Source organism: Acanthopagrus latus, chromosome 6 (assembly GCF_904848185.1).
Source record: "Acanthopagrus latus isolate v.2019 chromosome 6, fAcaLat1.1, whole genome shotgun sequence".
NCBI classification, from domain to species: Eukaryota; Metazoa; Chordata; class Actinopteri; order Spariformes; family Sparidae; genus Acanthopagrus; species Acanthopagrus latus.
The window spans coordinates 26,208,995-26,221,794 of NC_051044.1; the positions used below are offsets into that span (position 1 = coordinate 26,208,995).

General features: G+C 39.7%; 1 protein-coding gene across 4 annotated transcripts; it reads left to right on the forward strand.

Moving 5' to 3' along the window:
• Positions 1-1,274: 1,274 nt before the first annotated feature.
• Positions 1,275-11,622, forward strand: LOC119021327 (SRSF protein kinase 2-like). 4 transcript variants are annotated; one of them, XM_037101543.1, is made up of 15 exons: positions 1,275-1,414; positions 2,725-3,029; positions 3,111-3,219; positions 3,337-3,424; positions 4,511-4,598; positions 4,701-4,807; positions 4,877-5,042; positions 5,230-5,255; positions 5,372-5,428; positions 7,008-7,401; positions 7,608-7,699; positions 10,433-10,540; positions 10,655-10,724; positions 10,808-10,900; positions 11,114-11,622. In XM_037101543.1, the coding sequence occupies exons 2-15, from the start codon at positions 2,798-2,800 to the stop codon at positions 11,296-11,298; spliced, it is 1,815 nt and encodes a 604-aa protein (XP_036957438.1). In that variant the 5' UTR covers positions 1,275-1,414; positions 2,725-2,797; the 3' UTR covers positions 11,299-11,622. The 4 variants fall into 4 exon arrangements, with proteins under 4 accessions (XP_036957438.1, XP_036957437.1, XP_036957439.1 ...); XM_037101542.1 differs by lacking the exon at positions 1,275-1,414 and adding an exon at positions 1,443-1,862; XM_037101544.1 differs by lacking the exon at positions 1,275-1,414 and adding an exon at positions 1,443-1,862 and having other exon boundaries at positions 7,035-7,401.
• The last annotated feature ends 1,178 nt before the right edge of the window (positions 11,623-12,800 follow it).

The window sequence follows — 12,800 nt, forward strand, 5'->3', positions numbered from 1 at the left end:
CTGTCTGTCTCCCATGTACAGTAGTTGCAGTGTCTAAAAATCTGACCTGCAATACCATCACCCTATTTAGAAGTGTTCAGCTGTTCTGTGTGAGTAGAAGGACAGTACCTGAAAGGCCTGCAATGGATAAACAATGAAGATGTAATCCCTTAAAAGGCACGGTGGAGTCACAGTTACTGTATATGGAAATTGTGACTGCTGTATGAAATAAACAAAAGATGACTATTGCCAGATGACAACCAAGTCCCCGGGAAGGGAGGGGGATGAAAAGGGGGTGTCTGGCTTTATTTTTAAGACCTCATTTAGAAGATATTCCACCAGTATAATCAAAAAATGGAAGCTTATCATTGGCAAAGGTATTGATCAGGCAAAACAGAAGCTACATTGGAATATCCCTTTACGACATTCCTTTTTTCCAAAGTAACACAAAATCCATAATTTTCCCTCTCGCTCACTCCTGTTGTCTTAACTTGTGTTTTTATAGGCGCTACACATCCATAACAAGTGTTTTCTGTTATTCTGACCACTACTTAAATAATCAAAAACAATGTTAACTCACCAAGAACGATCCTCAACATTCATTTGTTTATATCATTGACATGTTATATTTGCGTATTATCTTTCGTACCTTGTAATGCATCATAATTTCCCAGCAGTCATTCTGTATTGACTGGTCAGGGTAGGAAATGCACAGGTGTAATCAATACTGTTAAGGATGGCTCTGTTGCCAGTTTACAACGTTGCGGGGTCCTGAAACTATTTACACTAAGTGGAGCACATACACTTGATATTATTAATCACACTGGTGGTTTTGCTGTCAGCAATGTCTCTGGCTTGAGTCCAGCCAGGATGTGTGTGCATGTGTGCCCTAAATAACAATTACATTAAAAAAAATAATGAAGATTAATAATGTATAGAAATATTTTAAAAACAGAAAAAAAAACCGTATTCTAAGAATTACTTCGAGTCACCAAAGTGTAAGTAGGCCAAATTTATTTCCTTTGAATACATTTAGTTTTAGGCAAACCTTATTTTCAATTCAAGAGTTAAAACTGACCTTTTGTGTTAATTACTTTATTTCCTGTCGCGGTGTTCTCTCATGGTGACAGACAGCACTTCTACAGGCTGCAACCGGATTATAGAAAAGTCAGCGACAGATAAAATAATCAATAGATAGATTAGAGAATGACCTGTGGAAAACAGAAGTGGTAGCTGCACGGTGACAAAAGTCAGAAACACAGCAGCAGCAGCACCAGCAGCAGCAGGTCTATTCCTGGACCTGACACGGTTTTTCAGTCACACTGACCAGCGCGAGCAGCGGAGCACGCGGACTGAAGGACCCTGCTGACCTCGCGCCAGACTCGTTTAATTTCCCGCGTTTCAAATATTAAAACTGGCTATATCACACACAGGGGTAAGTACCGCAGGCTCCTCCTCTGGTGTGGCCTACTATCAATTACGAGCGAACAAGACTCACTGACTTTATAATCGTCTCGCTGTTGAGACTGACTACAGCTCGTTAAATTCAGTCCGGCACGAGAATAAACTAGACTTCCTGCTAAAACCTTCACAATAAAACTTTGGTCTCGCTGCGGGAGAGTAAAACACAGCAAGTTAAGCATACGCGGTGACTTTAGACGTCGACTTTAGGCTAAACATCGAAAAAAAAGACCCGCTGTCGAGCATTAGAGATGAATGTAAAAAAAAAAGCAGGGGTATATCTGCTAAAGTGTCTTAAATTATAGACAAACCGACCGCACAACGAAGGACGAAGGAAAAAACAAAGCTACTTTATTCGTGGTCATTTTTTCTTAACTTCAACGCCCTTGCTGGATTTTCTCTCCACAGGCCAGGCTGTTACGGTATGTTTCCAGGCTATTACCGTGTACTTTCATGTAAAACACAATAGGTTTGTTCCTGAAAATAGACGTGTTATGTTTTTCCTTACGTTACTTTAATGTCCAACACCATGGGGAAAACTATGGACAAACTGAGAAATAATAGCAGCATTTGCAGGAGAATATTTAGCCCGTCGAGCTGCATATAAACACGCCAGCTAGCTGTTTGGTGCGCAGCTGTTAAGTCCTTGTCGTTTACTTCATCTGTCACCGGGTGACAGGATATGACGAGCTGTCAGATTTTAACAAGCAAATCAAGACACATGTAGGCTGATGCAGGCGCCAACATAGACTTCATTTTGAAGCCACAGTAATACTTTGCATTTTTCTGTTTTCATTTCAGTCAACATCAGATGACTTAAGTACCTTTTGACAGTCCCGTGACACAGTGGGCACAACCACACAGAAGTACAATTACTTGATACAGTTAGCGCTGTATGAGAGACTGTCACTTTATTGTCTTAGCTAAATAATTGATCTTGTCAAATATCCCTTGAATGGAAATACATTCATTTGAATTGCCAGCCATTCCTATTTACATCTGTGAAGCCCAGTCTGTAGTCGTCCATGCTAAATCAGAGAGAAAGAACAGAGTTCAGTTGCAGCTGGGCTAGTGTCAGGAGCTATTTACGTTGACATGCCATTCGTCTAGCTAAAAATAAACATACACATCCACTGGCCCATTTGAAATGTCACCGCAAACAACCTCCTGTAACAAACAAGTCACCGGAGTCCAACAGTTAATGAACTCTTGTTTCAGAGATGTAAGGATGATTGAATAAACTCCTTCTATGATTGAAAGTATGCACATGTATTTTTCTTGTAGCTTTCTCCCTGAGAGCTGCTGTCATCTGGCCCTGTCTTTAGCTGTGCCTGAACTCATCAGGCTCCAGATAAGCATGTCATCTTCATATGCTGCTGCTATATCAGCCCTCATCACTTCAAACTCACTGAATCCACCCATCAAGCCAAGGACTAACCCCTCCCCAGGCATATCAGTGCGTCCCAAACCTTCACCACCACCCAGCAAAGCTGCCCACTGCCCTCCAGCTGCACAGACACATCCTCGTTCCCCCGAGCCTCTGGCAGCTTATGATGAGCAACAGGAGAACCCTGAAGACTATGACATTGGTAAGGCTGCAATATCACAGCACCAAACTCCAACTCACTGGTTGAGATCTTTCTTGATGCAGGCGCTACGTTGTGTTGCAGGTGGCTACTATCACGTAGAGATTGGAGAGATTTTTGTTGACCGCTACCAGGTGGTTAAAAAGTTGGGATGGGGTCACTTCTCTACTGTGTGGCTCTGCTGGGATATGGAGTAAGTACAGACTTGACCTTTTGACTTTTTTGTGACATAATAACAAATAGTAATACGTTTAGTGACAGTATCACATAAACATCATATTAGCTAACTTCCATAATTGTTTGCATGCAGGAGGAGGCGTTTTGTGGCTCTGAAGGTGGTGAAGAGTGCTCAAACATTCACAGAGACGGCACTGGATGAGATCAAACTTCTGAAATGTGTCAGTGTGACTGGATTGCTTTTGATTAAGATGCATTCTCAGTAGGTTTAATCATTTTAGAGTGCTCTTACAATCGACTAATCTACTATGTGTGGATTGCAAGAGTACTTTGAAAGTAAGTGTCTGTTCAACACCAAGGAAATATTGTCTTTACTGTGGTGGTCGTGGAGTGAGATTCACTAAGAAGCAGGACCAAGTAGAATCTGCATAATGTTGTTCCGTTTTCTTCAAAATGAGAATCAGAAGAATTTCTCTCTTTTTTTTTTTTTTTACTTGTAATGTGAGGAGCTATAGTAATTTAAGGTCACAAATATTATTTTTGAGCAAAAATAAGCTGCCATAATAAATTAAAACCTACAAAGCCTACAAATACCTCAAGCAGGCTGATTTAGGTATTCAGCAGATCTTAGTAGGAACTTTTGAATTTAAGATTTTATTTTCCGCTAAGTGCTGACACACTTTACCGAGCAACATTTCTCTGTCTGTGTTAAGTCATTAAGACAAATCCCTCGCAATTTTCCATGCTGACAAAACTTCAGCAGCAAATAACATTTTTGCCATATTGTCACACTGCAGTACTAACCTTAATCTTAACACTAACTAAAAACAAAACAAAGAAACAATGTCTCTGTTCCTTGAGAATCTGCAGAAAATCTTCAGAGTTGTTGACTGAATTCTGAGGGCGTGGATTCCTTGTAGTCCTGCCAATAAATGAGACTGATACATGTGGCAAAAAACTGATGTCATGCCATGTCTGATGTCAATTTAAAATCTCTATTAAAAAACATGTTTGGGCTCGTGTCTAATATTGAAAGTGTGGGGAAAGATGCACTTTCTGATTGTGTGTGTGAGGGAGAGACTGAGCGAGACAGGGTGAAGCAATTTGAATTAATATACGCACGTACTTTGATGATATTGAGTTGAGTACTCTCTGGCAGCTCCAGTCTTGGTAATATTAATACGATACCACCAGCATCTCTCACAGTGGCTTATATATCATTAAATCAAAACAGTGTTATTGTTATTTTTTTTTTACAGATTTCAATATTTGTTGATATTGTAATATGTTCATTATATGATGGTCAGGTAAGGGATAGTGACCCTAAAGATCCACAACATGAGAGAATCGTGAACCTCATAGATGACTTCAGGATTACTGGAGCAAATGGAGAGCGTATCCTTCAAAGAGACTATCTATCTATCTGTCTGTCTGTCTGTCTGTCTAGAAACATGTATGTTTTTACAGTATCAAACAAGGTCCTTCACCACTCACCAGACATCTGCATGGTTCTGGAGGTGCTGGGCCATCAGCTGCTGAGGTGGATTGTCAAATCCAACTACACTGGTCTCCCCCTTCCCTGCGTTAAGAGCATCCTCCGACAGGTAATATGCAACCCTTTTGTCCATCTTAAATGCAGTGACAGTGACAGTTTTTTTCATTCCTTATCACAGGTCCTGCAGGGTTTAGATTACTTGCACACTAAATGCAAGATCATCCACACAGACATCAAGCCAGAAAACATCCTGCTGAGAGTGGACGAGGTTTACATTCGGAAACTGGCGGCCAACACCGAGCTGTGGCAGCTACCAGTGTCCCCTGCTGTCGCCAGCTCCTCAGGTTAGTGACACTGCATTATAAATGAAATCTATGTTTAGGTGCAATTATAAAGGAGTCTGCGTGTACCAGGCTGACGGAGGCGTTGTGGATTAAAATGCAAGAAAATTGTTTGTTCCTTTTTACTTTTGTCATTTAATTTTACATTCACTCCTCCTCATCACCTGCTGGTGTTTTTACTTCCTGCCAGTGAACAGATCCTCCAGAGAAAAACAGGTGTGCAACCTGAAATTTATTCTTCTGTTCATTATCATTGTATTTATTTTAGTAGGACATTTGTATTTTTGAAAAATTGGATCATGACCTGTGCATTTCTGTTATGATTTCCTAAGAGTTTGTCCAGCTTGTTGGGGAAGCTGACTGGGGTTTTCCACACTCTTGGAGAGTGGGTAAGATAGATGTTGTGATTTGCTTTTGTACTTGAGCTTCTTACTTGCATCTTATTAACATCTGCAGTGTGGAACTGACCAAATGACATGGGAAAAATGGAAAGGCAGGGCATGAGTCATGTACCAATTAACCCTTTCAGATTATAGTCCCAGATGACCACATCACTTTGAGATTTGTTGATTCTGTTTGATATAATCACGACTGTGATGCTGGATGGAAGAGACTTGAATCCTTAATCTCCACACACATTTATTTATGATGTTAATATTGCAGGAATTTCAACCCACCACCTTTATGTGACAAAAATAACACATTTTCACAAAATATTTGAGCAGAACAGCCTTGTTCTGCAAAACATTTTTTTATTCTGGCTAAAACTGTGATCTGTATACACAGGGAGATGTTGTATTTGTGCTTACTGACTTACTGACAGGGATCTCTCAATCAAAAAAGTAAAACAAAAGACGTACTTTAATGATATCGAGAAGTAGCGTGGGTTCATGGGAGTCGTTGTCGTCATGATTCAACAACCACCATTGCCATTGAAAGTCTATCAGTTCATGGAGAATGTATTTATGTTTAGTTACATTTGCAGACTTCTTTTGTCAATCTCAGACTTAGCCTGGAAGTTAGAGCGAACAAATGAAATACATTGTTACTTTAAAAACAAGTATTGAATTTCAGTATTCAGATATTGTTGAGATAGTGAAAGTATATGACTCAACAAACTATGAGAAAAGATCCAGTCATTTATAGATATTTTAATTCAGCAAAGTTCTTTATTATATCTTGAAGAAATATAGGTCCAAAGTAGGTGTCCACCATGCTGATTCTGCTGTACTTTTCTTGCAATCACTATTTTGATCTTAAAGAGACAGTGGACACCCCTAATGATATGTATTTGAATGTTTTTGTTTCCTATCTGAAGATAAAGACATTACCGGGGCAGAAAACCAGAAAATACTTACTTACAATATTAATATCACATTTAGAAACCAGACACAGAAACACTGAAATAGTCCTTGATTATATTTTGCATGGTGACTTGTGCTTGTGATGAATATGTGCTCACACTGATCCACTTGCTGTTGTGGCATTGTTGTGTCACTTACAGGATCCCATAGCCCAAAGGGCTGGGATACATGAGGGGTAGAGGGGCTTGCTTGTTGTGGAGACACAACTGGAGATTTTGATGTCCTTCCAACTACTTTTGTTTTGGTTTCAAAATATCTTGTTGTTAGCAACTTACTGTTTTACAACAAGCGTAGAGTAACAGCCTCAGAATTTATTTTTTTTAGCTCTCAGTGCATAGATTACGTGTGAAACTCTGTTAATGGGGCTTATGGGAACTATGGATTATATGTTTATGATTATTTTATATTATTATGTATTAGATGTATTGAGTAAAGAGGTTGACATGTCAATGTTATGTTGAATGTTTTTGAAGCTGCCATTAGGGGGCACCACTGTCACTTTTAATTCCAACACACAGTGGCTTTAATTTGACTGATTTTCTTTACTTTCAAAATGATGAAAGCTCAGTGAGGTTTGTTTTTTCAGATAAGTTGTTTTCCTTAGTGTTCAGCTCACATGTTACCCATGCAGTCCAGCAAGGTGTCCAAGAACCCCATGAAGCGACTGACAAGGAGAGACAAGAGTCGACGAGGACAGGAGAGCGCACCTGACCACCTTCAAAAAGACAAACTTAGTGTGTCCTTCTCTGATGTCACCGCTCCCGCTGGTGCCCGTAGCTCCACCTGTCTCTCTAAACTCACAGGTCCTAAACTCAAATTCAGGAGGCATACCTTGCTATTTGAAGACAGGCTCGACTCAGTTCCACACGGTCCCGGAGACTCCACCCGCTCGTGGACAGACCTCCACACAGATGCTCCTGTCTCTGGCTCCAGAGCAGTGTTATTACATCAGAATGGAGAAAAAGAGCTGTCTAAACCTGCACCATCCTCTCCCATTGGTCAGTCTCATGACATGCTTTTTTTCTAAACTATGATGTCAGCAGTCTTCCTGACAATTAATGTTACAATTTCCTGTATAAAAGTCTGTACCTTTGTCAGCGTGTTTACATGAGCTAATATGTTACTATATAGATAACCTAGCATCATCAGAAAACCCAAGTTATCCTAGATTGTCATAGCTGTCAAATTGTTTCCTGTTTTTCAGGTGACTCGGATGTGCTTCTAGACCTACTCAGGCCCGAGAGTGCTGACAAAATCGTCGTTAAGATTGCTGACCTAGGCAATGCCTGCTGGGTGGTGAGTGATTATTTAACAGGCAAACTAAACCTAAAGATCGATAGAATCGTATTTCATCTTCAGACTACAAGATTGTCAGTACATGCCTCCTCCATGACATCATATTTCATGATTTTTTTTTGACAGCGGAATATTTTTTAATCCAGTTTCTTTCATGCATTAAAATATATACAGTGAGCATTATGCTAATTGACCCTGAATTTAGGGAATACCACCAGAGTCCAGCATAAGAATCTAGATTTATATCTGTTTATATTGCTCATGCTGTCAAATTTTGCAGGATTTCTTAGAGTTGATATGTATGTACGCCATCTAAATTAAGCTGCAATTGCTCAGTGAGTTACATCAAAATACCACAACAATAAGCAGCCAGAGAGAAACTGCTTTTTAAAATAACAAATAACAAGTTGATAACTGCAATTACTTTACAGTTTATGCAATAATAGCAAACTGAGTGAAGATTTGACAAAACTGGTTAACTCAGACAAGAGTTGTTGAATAAATCTAAGTAATATTAGAATGGCACTGAGCACATACCTCAGCCAAAGACCAACAGTCCCCTTAAATGTTGTCAATTCTAATCCAATTTCAAACTCAAACAACTGGCATCACTTTAAACTTTAAACAACCCATAACCACTCAGCCATAATTTAAGACCACTCATACTGTAGATAGTCCCCTATCCATCCATCCATTCATCCCTCCATCATCATCGGAAATTGATTATCCTTTTCCGGGTCACAGGGGGGCTGGAGCCTAACCCTGCTGATATTGGGTGATGGCAGGGTAAACCCTGGATAAGTCGAGAGAGAGAGAGAGAGAGACAGAGAGAGAGAGACAGAGAGAGTATCTGTCTCTTTATGTGGATCTGCACCAACAGTTAACAGGGTCTGTTCTGGGCCTAGAACCATCCCCCATGCAAGTTTCATGGAAATTCTGTTCAAAAGTTTTTGTGTAATCTGACTGACAAAACAAAGGACAAATAAAGGGACATATGCGAAAATCTCATTGGCAGAGGTACTGAAACTTAATCTGTTCAGCTAGAAATGTATGTGGCTTATTTTGACAGATTAGTGCTAGATCACAGACTCCAGGATAAAAGAAGAGTTTTGCTTCAGTATAATAATGGCTACATGTCTCACAGTTGTCAGAGCCATGAAGCAAATTGTGGCGTTTTATAAATGGCCATGTATCTAGTTCTGGAAACCCCTTCAACCCGTACAGAACTAAAAGCAACAGATGCTTCCTGTAGAGTATGAAAGCATTATTTACTGTGCCCCCCAGTGAAAAACACAGCTGCCATATGTTTCCAGTGAGACAAGACTGTGTAGGCTGATTTGAAATGTAGCTTGAGAGAGGCATAACGTATGATGTTGTGAATTTCAGTGCTACCCAGCGGTGGTTATGAATCTCTTTTCATTTGGCAGAGTCAGAGAAAGATGTTCTTTTCTCTGATGACTTTTTTTTTTCCATTTTGAATTATTTTTAGCCATCCTTCCAGCATGGCTTTATGAAAAGGATTGTCCACCCCATTGGCTCAGACAGAAATATCCAAGGGTTGGGTCAGATTACAAGCCAGTTGTATTGAGAAATGCATTCGATTAGATTGCAAAACAATGTCAGCTAATCTGAATACTTTTGGATAACTTTAAATTTACTTCAAAATCAAATACTGAAAACAAGTACGTTTTTCTTGAAACATCTAAAAACATTTTAAGTAATATAAAATGTATTTAGGATATTCAGCACTCTATAGTCAGTCAAATCAAATAACCCTTACAAAAACAGCACTGGCAGGAACCACAGGTATGCTGTGTGTATTCTACTACATGTTTCTACATGTGCTCCTTTTGTGTGACTTGAGGTTCATCTTTGCGTATGACAGCACCTTTATTTTTGGCTTGCACAGTTTGTACTGGACAGAGGCTGTTTTGGGGGGATGTCAGAGTCACTTGTCATGAGTTGAAAGAGAATTGGTTATCGTGAAAATAGTCAAAAAATGTAAGTATATAATCGAAAATGTATCAAAGATTCCTTGACAGTATAATTAACAACATTCCAAAAAGCTTTATCTATATGTTATCATGCTCACATGCTTAACTAAGCTAGTGAACATGGTTAACATTACACCACACCGCTCAGTATCAGCATATTAGCATTGTAAGAATGTTGGTATGCCAATTTTAGGGTTTAGTTGAAGCCTGTGGTATAGGGAGGGATTGTCAGGCTAAGAACATGTGGGGAATTCATATGAGGGGCAAATCTCTGTCAAAGGTTTCATCAGAAAGTTAGATGAGCTGACATTTAGTGTCCTGCAAAACATCAGAGTCATTGTTTTGGGGAAGGCATGATTAACAACTATCATGAGGAATGTAACCCCTGCTCTGTTGTTATGGACAGTGAGTCAAGACAATCTGGAAGACTGGAGAGAACACTGTGGGTCTCCTCTCCATGCTGCATGTAATAAAGAGATCTGATTCATCACACCAAGTCTGAAATACCCCAGAGAAATAGTAACTCTAGATCGTCAACAACAATTTTTCCTTCAAAATGTTTTTATTAGTTCAGTTAAGTCATTGGTAACATACCACATATAATATTGATAATAGTAATATCTTATCCCAACATAATTTTGGCCAAGACAATGATATGCCACATAACCATGAGTACACAGATGATAGTCATGCAGTTCATTAACACTGAAACATTAAAACTTCATCTCTCCTGTTTCAGCACAAACACTTCACTGAGGACATCCAGACGTGTCAGTACCGCTCTGTGGAGGTTCTGATCGGCGCTGACTATGGCACACCGGCCGACATCTGGAGCACCGCCTGCATGGTTGGGCGAGCACCTGCATTGATGATCTTCATCTCTCTCTGGAAATGTTTAATTCCAGTGTTGCTAGTAATTGATGTGTCACAGGCATATTTTCTCCCTTAATGTGTTCTGTAGGCTTTCGAGCTGGCTACAGGGGATTATCTGTTCGACCCCCAGTCAGGAGCCACATTCACCCGCGAGGAAGGTTTGTCTTCTTCACAACATCCTTTTTGTCCTTGATCAGACTAAATGTGCTTTTTAATACTGCATCTGCCTATGTTCTCTCAGATCACATTGCCCACATCATTGAGTTGCTAGGACAACTTCCATCCCAGTTTGCCCTCTCAGGGAGAAATTCCAAACGATACTTCAACCGAAAAGGTAAAATGTACTGAATTCTTAATATAGAGTAATTACTGCTCGTAATACTGCATCCTGCTCATCATAAAACCAAATCACCTGCATTACTTGAAGTAAAAGACAACATTTGAGATCAGTTAAAAACTTGATATTAAAGAATTATTCTAAAAAAAAGTATTTAGTACTATAAAGTAGACAAGAGCAGTGTATCAGTCTACTTCTTTCCCTGTTCAGGACAACTGCGACACATCTCAAAGCTGAAGCCATGGAGCTTGTTTGAGATCCTGCTGGATAAGTACGAGTGGCCACGGGAGGAAGCCGCCCAGTTCAGCTCCTTCCTCCTCACCATGCTTGATCTGCTGCCAGAGAAAAGAGCCACCGCTGCCCAATGTCTCAAACACCCCTGGATCATATCCTAGACATGTCGGTTCTGTCTTGTTCAGAGCCCAGTGGGATAGCTCTCTCAGGAGCAGGCATGGACACATCACACATGACACGGGGACTCGGACTGCTGTGGGATGTACAGTGGTATCAGGTGCTGGCATCACAAGCACAGCTTTCGTTGATAGTTATTAGCCCGAGGGAGAGCCGTTTCCCTGTCGGGTTAATTTGACTTTTAGTATTGCAATAGCAGTCACATTTAATTCAGGCACAGAAATTACAAAAGAGAAGTGTATTCTTGGAAAACCACCTTATGATGTGATCACAACATATTTGATTGTCAATAAATTTACACAAGATTGGTTTAGTTTGTTTTGTAAGACAGATTCATCAAGAGTTGACCTCAAAGAGATGCTTTTTTAAGTACTGAAAGGGTAGCAGTACACCAGACTGAGGCAGCAATGAAATGTAACGAGGTACATTTATGAAGATATTGCTCTTAATTCAATTTTCAGAGTACCTATACTTTACCCTGCTACTTCATGTTCCAATATTCTGGAGGCTTATATTGTACCATTTATGTCACTAAATTTACTTTATAACTTTAGTCAATGGTTTATTTCGAGACTGCATGCCCCATCGGAGCCACAGTAAAGTGCACTTTCAAATATGTTCATATTGTAAGTGACCGGATAAGAAAAAAAAATGGATACATGCAGGATCAAATAAAGGTCCAAAGATAGTATGTACATACATAATTTATGTTTACTTGTCCTTTTGTAATTTGTACTTTAAAATATTTATTAATTGGCCACCTGTCAAATTGAGACTCAAATCAAAAGGGGGGATGCATCATATCAACAGTAATTGCTAACTGCTGCGAACTGTAGCTCTTAGCTCAGTTATCTCTGTTAGGTGAGCAGGTTTGGACCGGGATGAGCTAGCTGGTTACAACACCATATGTAGACAGATCATTATATTTACTTTTTTTTTTGATGGTTTTAGTAAAATAGTACCCAAGAATATAATTCTTGGACATATTCCCCTTTAAAGCTGCTACAGGCAAGGTGCCTTTAATTTATTGTTGATCCTGGTGACCTCTGTGGACAAAAGTATTATGAGCACAACTGCCTCATGTCTAGAGATCGTGATCCGCTTGCGCCTCCATTTCTTTTCTTTCCTTGGGAAGCGATTCAAAAGAAGACAAAGTAGTTTTAATACTGTTTTCTTCAGGATGCATAGCAATGAGGTGCTGTATCTGTTTGTGGCTTTGATATGATACTGTTTGAATGACTTCTGGGTACTTTCCTAGAAGTAACACTTATACCCCATGAAATGGGAGGACTACTTCCATGACTCACACAGGAAAAGGCAGTATATTTGCTTTATTATTCCACAGCAAACTGTGATGAGAACCTCTTATTTGGGTACCTTTGAAGAAAGAGCTGAAAATGTAATAAAACTGGATATGCGACATTTCCGATAACTGGTTGCCATAGCCCTCACAGTTAACCTGAAGAAATCACTTAATGGCAAACAG